Genomic DNA, 19881 nt, shown 5'->3' with positions numbered 1-19881 from the left:
GGGATCAAACCCGTGACCCCTGCATTGGCAGGCGGACACCCCACCACTGTGCCACCAGGGAAGTCCTTGTCTTTATCTTTTATTTTTCAGCCCTTCTCTTGGACTTTGGATGATTGACTAATCTTGATTTTCCTAGTATTACCCCATTAGTACACTAAGAATGTTTAAACAGACTCACTCTTTTTTTTTTTTTTTTTTTTTGAAATGCACGGTCTTTTATTTATTTATTTATTTATTTATGACTGTGTTGAGTCTTCGTTTCTGTGCGAGGGCTTTCTCCAGTTGCGGCAAGTGGGGACCACTCTTCATCGCGGTGCGCAGGCCTCTCACCATCGCGGCCTCTCTTGTTGCGGAGCACAGGCTCCAGACACGCAGGCTCAGTAATTGTGGCTCACGGGCTCAGCCGCTCCATGGCATGTGGGATCTTCCCAGACCATGGCTCGAACCCGTGTCCCCTGCATTGGCAGGCAGATTCTCAACCACTGCGCCACCAGGGAAGCCCCAGACTCACTCTTATTATTACTTTTTTAATTTTAAACTTGATTTTATTTTTTTATTTATTTATTTGTTGGCCACGCTGTGCAGTTTGCAGGATCTTAGTTCCCCAACCAGGGATTGAACTTGGTCCCGGCAGTGAAAGCACGGAGTCCTAACCACTGGACCACTAGGGAATTCCCTAAACAGACTCACTCTTATAAGCGCTTCACCTCTTCATCGTCTTAGCTCCGTACCCCTCAGCACCAAAACTCAAGCATTTACTGCTTTGCGGAATCCCATTCCTGAAAGGAGAATTTCAGACAGTTGGTAAACTTGGTAATTCAAAATTTTAAAGTAAATTTATGTTACAAAACAAGTGCTTTATATACATTGTTTCCCCACGGAACTGCTCAGCAATAACACATAACCTGTTTGACAACAACTAAGAAGTTGACATTAGCCAGAAATCAGTTACTAACATAAAATCATTATACTTCCAGATCATTGTTTCTCCCTCTTCCCTGAACCTCCCAGCTCCTCTAAAGTTCATGTCATCAGATTATACCATCCATTATCCCTCAGTTGTTCATGTCATTCACAGACCTCAAAAGATACTCCCCTAGTATTTTAATCCTTAGAGTTTAACAAACGTCTCAATACCTCTTTCCTCACTACTGTTAGAATTCTTAGTAATTCCAATACCCATTGAAAAATCTTGCCAATTCTCAGGCCTCTCAGTTTCTTGATCACCTGACTTCCAATGATGTTTTTCTTCCACCTGACCTCAGCTACCATCTCCCATGGTTACATCCTAGAACTGGCCCATCATCAATAACTGAAACTTCTCCAGAGTTTCCATTTCAAACATCCCATCCTCTACTCACCAACTCCTCCATTTTCTGCTTACTTCCCTCTCATATCCTTTCCGACAATACTTTAACTCCACTGGGTTCTCCAGCCTATTGCTCCTGCTGACTTTTCACTCTGCATTGCAGTCCCCACTGCCTCCGTGGTAGTGAGACATGGCAGCAAGCCTCACTTCCTTGCCCACCCAGCTTAGTTTCCACATTCCAATATTATAAATCACTTCCTTGTAAACATTCTCAATTCCCTTGCTGCAGTCTCTCTCCATCATACTTGTCTAGTAATACCCTAGTCCTACTTAAATACAACTCTCAGCCTACTCTGTGCCTGCACATGACCAGAAAAAATACACAATCATGCTGACTGGCATCTCTTTAAATTCATGACCATAAACCTCTGGAACTCTGGGTTTGTGTGAACCTGAGAGTGGGGCCTCCTTAAATTTTGCTCCCTAGGCGCCTCTCTAGTCTCACCCTCCCCCAACCCTGGTAGATGCCATAGTGCACCGTTCAGCTCTCGCCTCCTGAAATCAGGCAAGGCGAAACTATATTTGCTCGTCTCCCAGTCTTTAGATGTGGGCACCCCAGGGAAGAGGGTGTGACTTTGAGCAAGGCAGCTCTTAGCTAAGGGCAAGCCTGAGAAAGACTCAGCTAGACAGTCAGCCACCAACACTCCGGCAGGTGGGAGCGTGAGTGCTCATGTTGCTCTGGCCAAGCCCTCTTGCTCTTCAGGGCCTTTGCCCTTCCTCTTCCCTCTGCCTGGCATGCTCTTTTCCTAGGTTTCCAAAGGATTCATCCTCACTTCCCTGATGCCCATGCTCAAGCACCTCATTGCTGGAGAAATCCTCTCTGACCATGGTATACAAACTAAACTCTATCCCTCAATATTCTCTCCTGTTACTCTGCTTTATTTTTCTTCATAACATTTAGCAACACCTGACATTAGATAGTTGTAACGTTAGCTGCTTCTTTTGGCCTTCCTCTGCTAGAGTGTGTGTTCCATGAGCACAGAGCTCTGGTTTGCTTATGTTTATATCCCCAGTGTCCAGAACAATGCCTGGTATACAGTAGGTACTCCATATATACTTGTTAAATGCACAAATGAAAATGCCTTGAATTCATAGTAGTCAACTCATAGAAGACAGAGTGGTTTAGTGGAAGGATCTTAGAACGCTGAGTTAGACTGATTTTTGTAAACAACTTTAGTGGTGTAAAACTGACATACCATAAACTGCACATATTTATAATATAAACTCAATGTTTTGACATATGTATACACACATGAAACCATTACAATAATTCAGATAATGAACATATGCTTCCTCCCCACTTTTGGAATCCCTTTTGTAAATGGCGGGGAGGTACTGGGGATGGATGGATTTAATGTGCTCATTAAGGACCTCCCACTGTCTTTCTCAGCACAGGGACATGCTGCTGCCCTTTCCCTTTCTTTCTTCCTTTCCCCCTCCCTCCCTCCCTCCCTCCCTCCCTTCCTTCCTTCCTTCCTTTCTTGAATGTAATTGACACATAACACTGTCAAGTTTGAGGCATAAGTTTGAGGTGTACAAGTGTTAGTTTGATACATTTATATATTGTAATATGATTACTACAGTAGCATTAGCTAACATCTCTATCGCATCACATAATTATCATTTCTTTTTTGTGTTGAGAACAGTTAAGATTTAGTCTCTTAGCAACTTTGAAGTTTATGGTACGATATTGTTAACTATAATCACTATGTTGTACATTAGATTCCCAGAACTTTTTATCTACTAGTTTTAAATTTGTACCCTTAAACAACATCTCCCCAATCCCTCCACACCAGCCGACAGCAGAACCGATCACTTTGTACTGAAACAACAATAAGAACAACAAATAAAGGTGAAAAAGAAAAAATAAAACTGGTCAGGATCCCCAAGTTTAAAAGGATCATTTCACTATGTCAATAATTTCTATACAGCTTCGTAAAATTTTTATTTAGAAAAGAATTTTTAATAGAAAAGGGGAGCATTCTACACATCACCTTGAAACCCATGTTACAGTAGCATTTTGACCTGGTTGGCATAGCTTTCTTCCACTCTCTTCTTTTTTTTCAGTCTTTGCAATACCTGTACCTGCCAGTCTCCAGGTGCCCCTAGTTACAGGTCAGCTCCACACAGAAGGGGAGGAGCTACTTCCCCGGGGTCTGTTCCCAGAATCACAGCCCCACATCCCAGCGACAAACAGTGCTGCCCACCTGGGGACCAAAGAGGACCCTGCCCACTTTGTTGTGTGCCATGTGAGTGCTCAGTCCAACAGGATGGCTGGTGGACAGGTGAAATGTTTGTCTGTGATTGGATTCAGTCTTATCTGCCTTAAAATGGTGAGTTCACCATTCCGACCTACCTGCAACTATTTAGGGGGGGAAAAAAGATACATTCAATATCTTTCTCTTTTTTTGAGGGCCTCAGTGGTGGGGAGATGGAAATCAAAATACTTTGGAGGCATACCAAGATTGTATATGTTAGTGTGTTTGAAATTTAATGCAATTTACTAGTGAAAGAAAACAAGAATATCATTATGTTTTAAGAACAAAGATTTCTGAAAAATCCATCAGCAGCTACTGACTTAGTTCAATAGGCAGATTCAGGGAGAGAAATGAAACAGTAATGTGATCTGTCTCCATCCTCTCAATTTTATTTAGGATTGCTTTGTGGTAGATTTGAGTGTTGGGAAATAATTTGTGCAAATAAATACTGTGTGTGGATTGGAATATTGCTCACATTTTGTATAAACATGTTGTGCTAAGTATATTACTGCTCTGATTTAGGTTTTACATTTCCCCAAATGGTGTTTTTCTTTATGGTTCTAATATTCTAAACTTTCCTTTTCAGGTTGCTTCAACAAAAACAGGTAACATTCTCTGAAATGCAAGTTTACCCTCCCCATATTTGATTTTTTTTTCCATTTTTTTGAGATATGTCAGAGCACACGGTTCTTTTTTTCTTTCTTTCTTTTTAATTTTATTTATTTATGGCTGTGTTGGGTCTTCGTTTCTGTGCGAGGGCTTTCTCTAGTTGCGGCAAGCGGGGGCTACTCTTCATCGCGGTGCGCGGGCCTCTCACTGTCGCGGCCTCTCCCGTTGCGGAGCACAGGCTCCAGACGCGCAGGCTCAGTAGTTGTGGCTCACGGGCCGAGTTGCTCCGCGGCATGTGGGATCTTCCCAGACCAGGGCTCGAACCCGTGTCCCCTGCATTGGCAGGCAGATTCTCAACCACTGTGCCACTAGGGAAGCCCCCCATAGTTGATTTTAATTTCCATTGTTAATTCCTGGGCTACCCTGAAATATAAAGGCTATACCAGGAAAAATATTCAACATTTTCTGAGCACTCACACTGTGAGTGTAACTGGTAAGACAAATACATGGATCAAAATTTAAAGATACATCCTCATAAGATATTCTTCTTGAGTACTGAGATGTATAGAGTCATGCAGTCATAGATTTTTCTCAAACACGGTTAACCATTAGTAAAGTATTACAATGATCATCATTCCAGTCAAAGAAACAAAATTTTAGTGAAGAGCCTAATTTATATAACTTTTCTTATTTGTCTTCTGAGGAATTAGAGGAGAAAACTAGAAACAATTTTGATCAAAATTCTCTAATAAAAGATTCTCTAATAAAAAGATTAGATTCTCTAATAAAAAAGGTTTTATACTTCTAATATTGCATCCTTAAAATATAGACAATGAAAACCCAGAGCTGGAAAAAGGCTTTCTTTTAAGAGATTTTATCACCATTTTTCTTGAATAAATGACTGAAAGCAAGGATAATTTCTCTACAGGCCTCTCCTGGTTCATGCATTCTAGAAATTTAAGTCCCTAGAATGGAAACTTATGTTCGATGGAATTTAGATGATCTGAAGGAACCATATAATATCAATTATATCACCAATAAACTCTCTTAGTAATTCAGCACAAATAAGAACAAATTTTATTTCTTATTTTGTATATACCACAGAAAAGGAAATGTAAATAAGGCAATTAAAATGTTTGATATAGATTTTTGGCTGAGCCATAAAATCCATGCTTATACAATAGGTTTTTAAAAATTATTATTTCACGCTTTATTCTTACTCACTTTTTCTTGAGATACCTTCAGGATTGACCAGGAAGCTGTGAGAAGGACTATTTGGCCATAAACAAAGTGATTTTTAAAAAATCAGTGGCCCTTCGATTGGACAAAATCTAGTTCTGCTGTCTCTTAGAGGGTCCCAGGACCACAGGACACACTGAGCCCTCAGAACGGGCCTCTTTTTAGTCCCACGTTATCCACACTATTTGAGAGAAAGAATGGGGCAGACTGGATATACTGGTGATGCTGTTAATTGATTCATTCTGTCTTTTCAATAGATGTGATGTGTTTTATTGATACTGTATAGGAGGTTTCATTTGGGGTGTGTGTATTCTGATTCTTTTTGGGCTCTGGCATTGGCTGTTTATCTGTGTCTGGCCACTGGGGCCACATGGGCTAATTTAGATCTCTGAGTTGGTAGAATGCACAGATGCTGTGACTCAAAGGGTTTCATTTTTGACTAATCAGAGTGGTTGATTGCAAATCTAGGGAATAAATTTTTCTCTTTCATCAGTGCAGTTAGCGGGCCAAATACAGAACAAAGAAAGAGTGAAGAACCGCTGCTGATTTATGGAGACTTACATGTCCTGCTCAATCTTCTCATCTCTTTAAGGGAAACATAGTACAGAGGTGTTGATCTTCTTTCATTGCCGTTACTGGTCAGATCCTGCTCTAGAACCATGTGTAAACAGGCAATCTGTCTCTCCAGCCTGTGCTTACCCCAGAGTCTCCATAATCCCACCTTCCCTGGCAGCACCCCCTCCATGGCAGTGCCATGCAGCCTGGCTTTTCCAAACCCCAAAATTGTTCGTCCTGGTTCACACACACACACACACACTAACCCTTCCTACCTTTCAATGTGCCCTTACATTCACTATTTTACTTAATCTTTACCATCTTAAGATGTAAGTATTTTACATTTCAAAGTAAACTCAAAGATGTAAGAATTATTAATATTCCATATACTCAAGGAAGAAAACTGAGACTAGAAGAGGTTAAATCACTTGTACGTGTTCATAGACAGAAGTAAATGGCAGAGCCAGGGCTCAAGCCCAGCATTCTGAAATCCAAATCCTTTGCTATTTTCCCATCATGAAACCCCGCGTTTCATCCTGCTGATACTGGCTTCATGTACTACTATGCTTGGCAAATGTGCCCCTCCCAGCTCAATTCAATACGACAAATTTTGTGGAGTCCTCAGGCCCCTTGACAGGCCTGTGGGGAGATAGCCGGTGCCATGCCAGCCTTTTAGATGCCTTTCAAGCCACTCCATGAAGGCACTGTCACGACAATGTCTAGTTTGGTTGTCATTTGTCCAGGAAATTAGTCCATTCCAATGAGCAGGACTGGCTAACAGGAGATAAGATGAACAATGGGGACAAAGGAAGCAGCAGGGATTGAGAGACACCGCAAAGTTAGAGGAAAGAAGGCTTTAACAGAGAAAAAATAACTGGGCGAGCAGAAAAGAGATGAGTGTGTAGGAGGGATAAATGTGAGACCCCTGCGGGGGCTTTCTATCCTACAACAGGGAGGGGACATAGGCGCTTCCCGCAGAGTCAGCTTCTGCTGGCAAATGGCTAAGATGAGCCCCTGCAACTTTTCCCCAGCATTTATAACCATCATAGTTTTCTTTTGATGGCAAAGGAGACAGTCCTGGGTGATACTGAAGGAACGTCTGGCCAGTGCACAGTGGACTCTTTGTTCATTCTTGCAGCATGGTTATTTCTGAGATGCTGCCAAAGCCAACTTTCTGGGCTATGGGTACAGAAAGAGAAGTTGTCTGTATCACGCACATGGGGTTTTGCAGGTTGGGGTCTGTTGGAGGGAGGGAGTTGATACTGACAAATCACACATTTGGACAGTATTTACTTCTCCTCTTTGCCCTAGAGTTTTGTTTTGCACTTTAGTTTTGAATTTGGCATATAGTGATTTTACCCAGCAAATGCAGTACTTTAAATATAAAAGACAAATTGCCAGCTTCAAACCTAAAACCCAGATATTTTTGTTTGACCTTTTCTTCTACTTGGACCTCCTACACCCAGGGCATTTTTGAGTCCGTGGAGTTTTGCAGAGTAGTAAATCTGATTACCATGTTGTATCTTCTACCCCATGCCCAAAGTATAGGAATGCCTTGTGTAAACTCATGACATAAGCATTCACGGCCTCCTGGCAAACCATGGCCAGGCGCAGGTGAGGAGGGACCCTGGCATCTCATTCTTAGGCTGGGGCAGATGTTTTGATAGAGAAGGAGAGAATAAAGTTTATTTTTATTTTATATAGAAGAATCTGAAAATTGTTACACTCTGATAATATTAAAGACAGTACGCTCAATTATGAAACAAAGAACTCAATTCTCCCCCTTCCTCCATTAGATTAAATGCCACTTGGAAAATGTGCAAAGTGCATGAGTGGAAATCACAGCCTCGACAGAGGTGGGGGATGGAGGTGGACCCTTGCTGGAGACGGAGTCGCATAGAGGTGGGGCAGGAAGGGGAGACCCATGACAAAGCATGCCGGGGGATTCACAGGACGCCAGACTGGAGTAGCCTCCAGAATGGAAGCCCTCAGTTACTCTCTCCCTCCCCTCAGAGTTCTTCTCCCAAATCACTCCCTACTCTTAGTTAACTCTTTTAAAAGTACAAAAAGTGCAAATTAATCGAGAGGCAACTGGGAAAAACCTCTTTGAAGTCCCATTCCTGAATGGGAGGTTTGAGCTTTCTTGCTCTCTTCTGGAGAGTAGCTTTGCCTTTCTTTTCCTCTGTTTGTTTGTTTGTTTGTTTCTTGATCTGGAAAATAAGGGCAAGGTTTATGTCTGAAGGATGACATGAGAATGACTTAGTTTGAAAGTAAAATGATGAAAGAAGTAATCCTTACAGGTACCCTAGCTAATGTACACCTTCAAAATCTCTTTCAGCTCCCAAAATACCCACTATTGATCAGGCGTATTCAAAAATCAGCAACAGTATCACTGTGGAATGGGCTACAGTGCCAGGGGCCACCGGTTACCTCCTCACAGCCAGAGATGGGAACACTGTCATTGAAACCGTGGTGGCCAATTCCCCAGGCACTGTGACGGGCCTGAAGGCTGCAACCTTGTACCAAATCACCATCAGATCCATCAGTCCTGCTGGGAGAAGCCAGGCATCGCCTCCAAAACAGGCAAAGACAGGTAGCTGGACGTTCATCCTCTGTTGAGCAATTGCTTGTGACCTGGATCAATTACACTGAGGATGCAAATGCATGATGTAATTTTGTATCATGTGAATGTCTATGATTCAAGGCTCAGAAGTGAAAGCCACCAAGTGACTTTTTTTTTGGAATTCACATGTCTGTGGAGGAGGTGGTATGTAAATTCCAGATGCTTTGAAAAATAAAACCCATTTCTGGGCATCTTTAAAAGCATCCGTGCTTTCAAATCTCTGAAAAAGGGATTTCTGTTTCATTTTTTTTGTTTGTTTGTTTTATAAATGTATTTATTTATTTTTGGCTGCATTGAGTCTTTGTTGCTGCACGCGGGCTTTCTCTAGTTGTGGAGAGCAGGGTCTACTCTTCGTTGTGGTGCGCAGGCTTCTCATTGAGGTGGCTTCTCTTTGCAGAGCATGGGCACTAGCGTGTGCGAGCTTCAGTAGTTGTGGCACACGGTCTCAGTAGTTGTGGCTCGCGGGCTCTAGAGCGCAGTCTCAGTAGTTGTGGAGCATGGGCTTAGTTGCTCCGCAGCATGTGGGATCTTCCCGGACCAGGGATCAAACCCGTGTCCCCTGAATTGGCAGGCGGATTCTCAACCACTGCGCCATCAGGGAAGCCCAGGGATTTCTGTTTTTAACCTCAATTATCAATAAAACCATGTGGAATAAAGAACACATAGAAGAGATTTTGCTGCACTTTGACTTGTTTGAAATAAAACCATTTAGAGTTTGTCATCAGCATGACTTAAATTGATTTGATAAAGTTGTACCTCGGCATATTTCTGAAAGGTTGCGTGCATGTTAAAATAGTATAAACTATCATTCCCCCCATTGATTTATATTATGATTACAGGGATGTTTTATCTAATTTCTTACCAACTTCCAGTTGAAGGTATGCCTAATATTAGAATTTCTCTGTTCCCCCTTCCTCTGCTGAGTTATCTGTAATTAATACACATTTAAATAACAATTGTTTAATGGAACTCTGCCATGAATCCTATTGCAAAGCAAATAATTTTTTCATAATATTGATAATCAACCTCAAATTACTATTCCTAAATTCGAATTAGCCTCTCTTGCACTTTCATAACACAAATGCACAGGTTTTTGTCTTTGTAGTGCTGGCTGCACCAATTCTACAAGTAAGCTCTCCAAGTCCAGACTCTATTCTCGTGCAGTGGAAAAGCGTATATATGGCAACTGGATTTTCTGTGTCCATTATGCGAGCTAACGGTTTGGGGAGAATATGGAAAGAGAATACCACCAACACCTCCTTGACATTCACCAGTTTAGACGCTGGGACTCTCTACACCATAAAGGCCTATGCGTGGAATGCCAGCGGAACACCTGGGGATGACTCCACCTGCAATCAGAGAACAGGTAAGGACTTTGCAGCTCAGTCTCAACCTTCTCCTTTTTGATTAATGAGAAGGGCTGTGCATTGCAGTCACTGAGAGCAGCGTTAAGTGATAAGTACAGAGCAGCTGGCAGCAGCTATTTAAATTGATTATGAGCTTATTTATAGTGTCCTGATAATTCCTCCTCGGTGGTTTAAATGCTTATGGCACGTGTAAAGAAATGCTGCTCAGGGCTTCCCTGGAGGTGCAGTGGTTGGGAATCTGCTTGCCAATGCAGGGGACGCGGGTTCGAGCCCTGGTCTGGGAGGATCCCACATGCCGCGGAGCAACTAGGTCCGTGAGCCACAACTACTGAGCCTGCGTGTCTGGAGCCTGTGCTCCGCAACAAGAGAGGCCGCAACAGTGAGAGGCCCGCGCACCGCGATGAAAAGTGGCCCCCACTCGCCACAACTAGAGAAAGCCTTCGCACAGAAACGAAGACGCAACACAGCCAAAAATAAATAAATTAATAAACTAATTAATTTAAAAACAAAAACGGCAGATGCTTGCTTAAAAAAAAAAAAAAAAAAAGAAATGCTGCTCAGAGTGCACAGAGCATGGCACCACCCCCCCAGAGCCAACTTATTTTCAGCTTATATGTTCAATATCACACAGCAGGAGATAATTCTTATTAGGTTTACCAGTCACCTCTTGTCCCTTCATAGGTTCAGACCAAGAGTAGAGACAAAAAGAACTGAGCCAAACAAGAATTTATTCAGCAGACATTTAATGAGTGTGTCCCAACTTTCAGCTGGCATTGCTCTAGAGGCACAGCAACAAACAAAACAAACTTCCTGTTATGGCACTTTGTGCCGTGGTGGGAATCCATATTTCAGATATATTTCCCAAAGTCCTCAGTTTGGGCCTGAGGTCAACGAGGGGCTTCCCACCACCTCTCCTCCAGCTGTAGACTGAGAAGCTGATGCATCGTCTGTGTTCTCACAATCCCCACTGCAGGGATACCTGACCAGGGCGTCCTACTGCGTGATAACTAGATGCCCAAACTGAGCTGCTGCTCTGAGCCAAAAGAACGAGATGGAGAGAGAGGGAAGAAGAGAGATTTTTCCTTCTCTTGAGGCAGAGTGAGTCATCCTCTGACAATATGGTCTAGTAGATGCCGGACTCACCAACCAGATTAGCTGTTTCATCTCTTGGGGAGGACCAAGGAGAAAGTGGAAAGAAACCAGAAATGTTCTCTCCAACAGTTCCTACTTTGGAGGGGAGTGGAAGCCTCATTGTCTATAGGCCGAAGCAGAACTGTAGGGAGAAGTGAAGGGTTTGCCTTTTATATTACTTTTCCAGGTAGAAATCAGAGCAAGGTGGCCCTAAGGTGATTCATGATGGGCCTGGTGAGTCAGGATGTCTGTGACAAACCAGTCTCTCTGGGCCTCTTCCAAGACATTCACTCATTCTTTCTCTCCACAAACATTTATTGAGGGCCTCAAGCTTTTTTAGGAGGATAAGCCTGAGGAAAGGAAGGCATATTTCTAAGAATGCAGAGGAAATCGTTTTGGAGATGCTAAAAAACTGCCTTCCTGTGTGACCATCACACTTGATACTTTCCTTCTTTCCCTTTGATTTAGAATAGAAAGTCTGCTCTTCTGTAAACAGCTGTGACCTAAAAGCTCTTACATGTCTTAGCATGTGTCAAAAGTAAAGAAGGAATGTTGTTGAAACTAATCTGTTTAACTTCATCAATCTATAATAGAATATTTGACCTACCACTTGATAATATACCCACATGGCCCTCTTAGCCCTTCACATTTATAACTTCATTTAATTATTTCTATCACTTATCAAATTGTGCATTCACTCATTCATTCATTCAAAATGTTTATTTAGCACCTATATGTGCTAGGATCTATTTTACAGATGAGAAAAATAAATAAATAACAAAAAGATTAAATAACATGGCCAAAGTCATATAGCTAGTTATGAGTTTGCATAGTTAATGGGAGATGTGTTACCAGTTCTCAGGTACCCTAAATCCCAATTTTACGCTTTGTACACTTGCAAGTATCATGTGATTGGAGTACCCCATCCTCCAAGCTCTGCAATATTGTTAGGCCAAATCTTACTTGGGTTCTTGAGGTTACTGCAAAAATCTTAATTGTTTCTCAAAAATGTAGGTCCTCGTGCTCCTGCCAACATTCAAGTCTCTTTTGATAGTGGTTCTCTGAAGGCATCTGTTTCATGGGCACCGACAGAAGGAGCTTTCAACTATACCGTGATGGCTTTGAGTGACTCTTCCAGGCTGAGCTGTAGTACGACTTTCAGTTCCTGCACCATCTCCCCTCTCCAGTGTGGAACCGAGTACCTGATTTCAGTTTTAGCAACTAATGATGCCGGATCTAGCAGATCAATTTCAGCAGTGACCCTGAAAACTGGTATGTAAACAAGAGTGAGATCACTGGGGGGTTGGCAAGCCAAAGTGACTACCATTAGGGAAACAAATAATCACATGACAGTGTTCCAGAACACTCTAGAACAAGCAAAAATGAAGGCCTGATCTAAATGAAAGTGTTAAGTTGGACATTCTGATGAGTTTGAATAATGTTGATAGTGAAACCAGATCTCGTGCATTGGAAAAAACACTGAAATTTAGGAAACCTGGTTCCTATTCCAGATCTTTCACTAATTAGTTTATTTTCTTTTGCATTTGTAAAGTTGTAAATATTCTAGGATCCAGTTTGAGTGATACACAACGCTAGCTGTGCAGTACAGATAGTGGTCTCTTATTTACATCGTGTTTCACAGACCTAGGCCTGGTGGGAGCTATCTTTTTAAGATAAAGATGGAATGTCTGTAGTTTGGAATATGTGTTTAGATATCTTCCCACTTTCATTCTCATCAAAGAGACAAAGAGATACATATGTGGAGTTCTACGCTTCAATTTAGAAATATCTGTGTGTTTTGGGGATGAGAACTAACATTTAGTGAAGAGCTACTATGCAAAGATGCAAAGAAAATCTCTTGCAGTACTCTCACAACTGTTAATTATTTATCATTTCCTAGTTGCTTGTGCACCTGGAAGGGTGACAATCCAAGAAGATCCCCCTGGCCACCTGTCTGTGGCTTGGTCCAATGTGCATCTGGGTGATTACTATGTGGCCTTTGTGAAGAGTGACGATGGCTTGGAAGTACACTGCAACACCTCCTTCACCCAGTGCAATTTCTTATCTGAGTGTGGCTTCACTTACTTTATTAGTGTTTTTGCCTATAACAAGGCAGGACAGAGTCCTTTGGGTGATGTGTTTAATTATACCACAGGTGAGTTGCACTTGATGCTTGTAAAGGGAGTTGAGTTCTGAGTTCACTAAACTCAGCAGCAGAATGGATCATCCATTGCACTTATTGACTTACCTAGACCACCTGGGAGCCATTCTAGGGCCAAGAATGGAAAGTGAATCTCTTCTTTCACATTCTTTCCAGACTAGGGAATTTGGACTTCGTGGACTCAAGCTTAACAAGAATGCAAGGTTTAGGAGTGAAAAGAAGGGAAAGAGTGTTGTTATTCAAGCCTGCTCTGAAAAGTTGAACCCTCCACCAAGATCTACTCAGTGTTCAGGCCTGTGCTGGAAGCTGAAGGGGAGGTGATCCTTAGGTCTCAGAGTTCACTCTTTCCCCAAGCCCAGAAAATAGGGATGCAATGGCAAAGATTCTACATGGTGTGGAGGGCTTTGGAGTAGGACACCTGGGTTTAAGTCCTAACTTGACCACCAACTCATTTGCAAAATGGGAATAATGATGTCTACCTTGCTAAGTTCCTTAGTATCTGCTACTGCAAAATGGGACAAATAATAATGAGAACATGAATATGAAAAGGTCTTTGTATGTGAGAAAAGCACAAAGCAAATATTTTTATTAGCATCATTATTATTGTTACTATTAGTCTCCACTAGGCTTGGGTCTTCAAAGGTCAGGGATTGTATTTTATTTATCTCTTCATCCTGAATGCTTATCATAGTATGACTGGCATATGGGAGATGCTCGATTTTTAAAGAATGAATGGAGTGAGTGACAAAATTAACTATATTTACAAACAAGAATACTATAATATAATTATATAAATAACAATACATTTTTAATATTTATGTATTTATTTGGTTGCGCCTGGTCTTAGTTGCAGCAGGCGGGCTCCTTAGTTGTGGCATGTGAACTCTTAGTTGTGGCATTCTTGTGGGATCTAGTTCCCTGACCAGGGATCGAGCCTAGGCCCCTACATTTTTACCAAGATGAAGGAATCAAATAATTGGTGCCTTTGGAATTTAGAGTCAGAGGCTATCAATAAGGTCTCAAGAGCACAGGAGGGTCTTCCGGAGGGAGTGGCCTTGAACTGGATCTTTAAGGATGGATGGAATGTAGGTGGGGCAAGAGCATTCCAGAGAAACCCCATGTGAGTTAGACACTTGTCAGAATTTGTCTGTGAGGTAGTGTAGGGCCTCTTCTAAAATCTACTAATACAATGCTTCTTCCCCTCCTCCGCCCCCTAGTTTTATCTAGTTTAGTGTCTGGAAAGACTGATAGGATCTAAAGTTAAACTAAACATGATTTTGTCAGGCAGAAGAAGGGAACCGCATTCCAGTAGCGTGAACACAATCTTTGAGGCATAGGGAAATAAAAGCACGTGTGGGAATTGAGGGGTCTGGTGAGGCAGGGGATGGGGGAGGGGCAGCTGGACATATCGACTGGGTAGAGCTTGTAATAACCTTGCATGTCATGCATAGAGAATTCACCCTCTACGTAGTGGGTGTTAGGCCAGGATTGGAGCTGGACAGACCTGTAGGAGATTGTTGCAGTGACTTAGGAGGGTAGTGCAGAGGCTCTGGGCACGGAGACGCCAGGACTCAAGGCCACTCTGACAGCATGGCTCCTGCACTGACCTCCACTCTCTCTCTGCTCCTGCTCTCAGCTCCCTGTTGTCCTGGTGACATTAACCCTGTGTTGGTGTCCAGTGACAGAGTAGAGATCGTCTGGTCTCCCGTCCGTGGTGCCGAACTTTATGAAACCAAGGCTGTAGATGGGTTCAGCGTGGTTGAGTGCAATGACACTGTTCCGGCTTGCACCCTTTCTGCTCTAGAGTGTGACACCAAGTACAACATCACGGTGTATTCCTTCAGTGAAGTCCGGGGCAGCAATACGTCATGTACTTCCCGATTTATAACCACAGGTATGATACAGCAAAGATTTCATTCACTGATGTCAGAATGGCTCCCCCCAGCTATGTCCCTCAGGAAGGGCATTCGGCAAAAAATGGTGAAAAGGCTAACTGCCAGTAGCCACCCTGTTGTGGTGACCCTGAGAGCCCCTGTCTTACTAAGGAGAGGCAGAAGAGGAGGTGGAAAAGGGAAAGAGAACAAAAAGGAAATAGGAGACCACGGGGAGAGTGGAAGGTTTTGCTAGTGATTACCTCAGCCATTCACTTCCTCCTACCTTTGGGGCACCTGCCTGTATTCACACCATGAAGGTTAAGACCACAAATGTTTGTCCTAATTACTTTCGCTTTTGGAGTTCAAATGGCTCCTTAACATTTTCCAATTAGTCCGACGCTATGGGAACCCAATACCATACGTCAATGTCAACAAGGTTTCCACATAAAGATTCTATGAATTTGCCCTACATGCATGGTATGGTCGAAAGTAATGATCTCATTTTGGGGGGGGGGAAAGGTCAGTTTTAGACCAAATGGCACATGTGATATTTTTGATTCTGACTGTTTCCATTCATAATCTAAAATCTCTCAGCTCCTTGCAGTCCTGAAATCAAAAATGTTTCGAAGGATGCCTTTTCCATGATTAACGTGTACTGGCGATCCACTAACGATGAGGCCACTTACACGGTGACTGCCCAGGGAGAGAAAGGGCTGCACCGGTGCAGCAGCACGGGAGAGTCCTGCACCTTGTGGGGCTTGCCCTGCGGCTCAGTGTTCTCTGTCACCGCTGTGGCTGAAACACCAGCAGGACGGAGCCTGCCCAGCTACAGTGTGCCCTTAGAAACGGGTATGTAGCAACCACAGCCTGAACCTCAACTTCAGTGGGGTCCTTAGGAATTGTTTTAGGACATGAACTTTCTTACTTGATTTACCGTAGGTGTGATAGAAATACCTTAAACTCAGAGAGGCCTTTCAAAGAGCCCCCGTCTTAGAAAACTTTCACACAGGTTCTGTGAAAGTATCATCTGAAGGCTCTAATATATTCAAATACGAACATCAAAGGAGGAATACATTGACTCTGCAAAAACATTTATTTGAATTCGTATTCCCCCATGACACAACCTACCAAAACTAACAAGTGGCCAAATGAACTAGTTTATTATTTATTTCTTTGGTTCAGCCCTTTCGAATCTTTCTCTAAAAAATGCTTTCTGAGTTTCAGTTTCCTAATTGCTAGAAGGGGATAATGGCTTTATCGGGTGGCTGTGAATATTACGTCATTTATGCTGCAGAGCACTTAGCGTGCCTGATGCACAGTAAGAGCTTGATAAACGAAAGCTGTTATTGCTTCATAGCATTGTGTGTGAATGAAATTTAGCAAATTACTTAAAGCCTTTGGACATTATTTTCTCTTATACACAACGATAGAATGGCACTTTAGATTAGATAAGTTGAAACGTAAAGAGCAGCAGAATAGAGACAATGCCAAATACGCAGGAAGATTCCAGATATTCTATATCCTGTATAATGGATCTTTGAAAAGTTGAGAATTGGTTGTGGTACTCTTAGGTGGCTAAGAATATTTTGAGCTTTTATATCAGCTGTGTACTATGAAATGCATGAGAAAGGCAAAATACATTTCATTGCAAATGTAAGATATATTGGGAGAAAAGGTGAATGCAACCATTGCTTTAAAATTTGCAATTGGAATTGTTAAAGTTGGAGAACAACAAAGGGTTTCTCAATTATTCTGAAAAAAATTGGGGAGAATCTCACATTACCCATAGCCAGTTATTGCACTGCATTCTTGGGGAAAGCACCTGCTATATACAGTGATGTTAAATAACGTATCAGAGAGAATGAGATTTTACTTAACAAAAGAAAATTTTTAAAGTTTTTTTTAATTTATCTTTTTATTGAAGTATAGTTGATGTACAATGTCATAGAAGTTACAATATAGTGATTCACAATTTTTAAAGGTTATATTCCATTTACAGTTATTAAGGACATTTTGATTAACAGTTGAAGGTTTGAGAAATTTAGGATATTGAATGAAACACAGGCAAAATACCATACTTGGTTAGTTTTCACAAATAACCCTCATTGGAAGTAAATCCCCAATGTTTTCTCTTTCCTCATGTAAGTGCCATGCTGTCCAGCCAGTCTGACAGAAACTCAGGTCACACAATCGGTGATCAACGTGAGCTGGACTGTTGGGACCGGCGCCCAAACCTATGTGACAGTTCTGGAGTCACACACTGGACAGTCTAAGTGTCACACCCGTCAAAACCACTGCCTCCTGGGATGCATCACATGCGGCATCAATTACACAGTGGCATTAAAAGCAATTAGTGCCACTGGGCTGACTGCGGACTGTGGCTACCAAAGTTATTCCTCGAGTAAGTGAATTCTAACCTCTAGCTCTAGAGTATCAACAAGGACTTTGACTATTACAGATCCAGACATAGCCTTTCCATCTCATTTTAAAAGATGCTGCATCTCCACCGAGCTTGCATGGTAAGTTCAGATTACTTTCTAAAATGTTTACAGTTTTCCTCTTGACTTAGGACCTCAAAGGTTCAGAGGCTTCTGTTAGTAGTTGGTGAATTAACTCCCCTGGTAGCAAGGTTCAGGTATACTTTTTCTGAAGGAAGGATAGGTTTTTATATGACCCAGCTACCTGCAGCACAGAGTAACTCAGTCTGGCAGAGTTTTCAGAAAGCATTTAGATCACACATCCTATTTGGCTTGAATTTTTCTTTCTTATTATTATTATGCTACTACCTCACTCTTCTAAACCACTCCAGCTTCTTCTATGGTTTCTTATTTCAACAGGTTAACAGAGCACAGTATTGCATCTTGTTCTTCACAAAGACCAAGCCACTAGGAAATAGCGGGAGAAATAGGGAGTGGTACAGGGTTAGCAAATAAGATTTCTCTGGTGTAATTCTAGTCCACTGAAGTGGCTGCTTGGAGAACTGTTTTGAAAAAATCTTCTGAGGATGCTTCTCAGGCTTAATGCGAGACAGTACGATGACCAGTTAGCTGTATCTTCCCCGAGGCATGGGGTGGGAGAGTTGAAATATAATTTTGGCATCCCAAAGGTAGTAGAGTGAGTCTTCAACTAAGAGTTTAAAGACCTGGCTTCTTAAGCTGCACTGTGTTACCTTATTCTCTGATTCCGTTTCCTCATTGGTAAGAGAAATAGGAATGATCATGATATGAAAGCGTTTAAAATGTGCTACACATACATAAGCTGGATTATCATTCCTTTTGGCCCATTAGCTTTCATTAGGTTTGCTGCCTAATTTCTCACCTTGATATCCAGTTCTGGAAATACGGCCCATTGCTTACCTTCACACCTAAAAAACCTTTTTTTTTTTTAAAGAATAAATCAAAGAAGTCTATCTGTAACTGAATTTTTTTTTATTATTATACAATAACATTTTTATTTTAGTTACTGAGGAATCCACCATTTGACACCTAATATGTGGCCTGCTCAAGGTATTCAGGAAAGGAGAAAGGAAAAGTACCCAGTCAGCTAGCATTGGTGAAGAGTGGACCAGCGACAGGCATCATGCTACTCAGCTCAGCAAAATAGGTCTTTTCAGTTAATGCTGAATGCACTTAATTATATTTAAATTGAATCCCACTAAAATCATATGAAAATAGGGCATTATGAGGGATCTTGACAAGAATTCTGTGCATTTGACTCATAAAGTTTGAGTCATATACAATACATATCTGCCAAGCGTGGACTTTTGGCCTCACCATTGTTCTCTATTAAAAACTCATGCCCCACCTCACCCTCACACATGGATTTCTAATCATGTGACCCACCACAGAAGGAACTTGAATACTCCCTCAAATCTTGCTCTAATCATTTATTATTGAGTAGGCTACTTATGTTGTTTCCCCATAGTAACAAAGGCCAGGTTTGTGGTGATGGTGGAATAGTGATGTGTTTGTTTCTGTTTGTTTTATCCTTCAGGTTCCTGCTGCCCTTTGGAGGTGAAATTATATAGGCTGGGCCCTAATGGCATCCGGATCTACTGGCAGGCCTCCAGGGGCTCCGCCAATTACAGCACTGACCTCTATGGTTCCAAAGGCATTTTCACGTGTGCCCCAAGCGCTGGCCTCAGTTTCTGTGATATTACCGAGATACCCTGCGGGGATGTATATACCGTGATGGTCTCCCCAGTTGCTGAGACAGGACTGAAGCTTACTTTCTGTCCAAAAAAAATATATTCAGGTAGGGCAAATTATGACCCTTTATTTAAAACTAGTCCTCAACTCAATCTGTGAATTAAGACTCAGAACAATCACACTTATTTGCTATGTAGGAAGGTCAAAGAGGGCATGACATTTTGTACATCCTGCAGGCAGAGTCTGGCTACTGGGGACCCCAAGCTTCTTTGGAATTGTGATGCTTTATTATTACTTGATTTGGAGACACTCCTCTCATCCCTCTCTCTCTTTTCTCCTTCAGAAAAAGGACCAGATGCTTGCTGCTTAAACAGTAAAGCAGATTTAAAATGATTTTCTGCTTGAGATTTGGGGATAGGTTTGTAACATAGTGTTAGAGATAATGACAAACAACCTGAATGTTTGAAATAAGAGACTTGAACCTTTATTTGCACAAATTCAGACTTATGACTGAGGGAGAGTTAGAGGACCAGAAACAAACAAATTT

At 41.9% G+C, this 19881-nt stretch overlaps 1 protein-coding gene across 8 annotated transcripts in view; it reads left to right on the top strand.

The window, feature by feature from the left end:
• Positions 1-509: 509 nt before the first annotated feature.
• Positions 510-19881, top strand: part of FNDC7 (fibronectin type III domain containing 7) — a 30171-nt gene continuing 10799 nt past the window's right edge. For 5 of the 8 annotated variants that reach the window (XR_014263892.1, XR_014263893.1, XR_014263894.1 and 2 more), the window contains exons 1-12: positions 510-2198; positions 3437-3702; positions 4214-4232; positions 8369-8623; positions 9759-10019; positions 12166-12423; positions 13052-13306; positions 14949-15206; positions 15781-16035; positions 17333-17587; positions 17679-17705; positions 19180-19440. Coding sequence is in view for 4 of the 8 variants with exons in the window: in XM_082462593.1 (XP_082318719.1) it covers positions 2150-2198; positions 3437-3702; positions 4214-4232; positions 8369-8623; positions 9759-10019; positions 12166-12423; positions 13052-13306; positions 14949-15206; positions 15781-16035; positions 17333-17587; positions 17679-17705; positions 19180-19440 (2419 nt within the window). In the remaining 4 variants the exon portion in view is untranslated. Of the gene's footprint in view, positions 2199-3436; positions 3703-4213; positions 4233-8368; positions 8624-9758; positions 10020-12165; positions 12424-13051; positions 13307-14948; positions 15207-15780; positions 16036-17332; positions 17588-17678; positions 17706-18645; positions 19441-19881 lie in introns of those variants that run through there. The other 3 variants (XR_014263895.1, XM_082462594.1, XM_082462592.1) reach the window with 3 other exon arrangements.

The sequence above is a fragment of the Balaenoptera physalus genome (assembly GCF_965194825.1).
Source record: "Balaenoptera physalus genome assembly, chromosome: 1".
NCBI classification, from domain to species: domain Eukaryota; kingdom Metazoa; phylum Chordata; class Mammalia; order Artiodactyla; family Balaenopteridae; genus Balaenoptera; species Balaenoptera physalus.
Note: the sequence above shows the minus strand (reverse complement) of the source record. Positions and strands in the feature narration are given on the sequence as shown.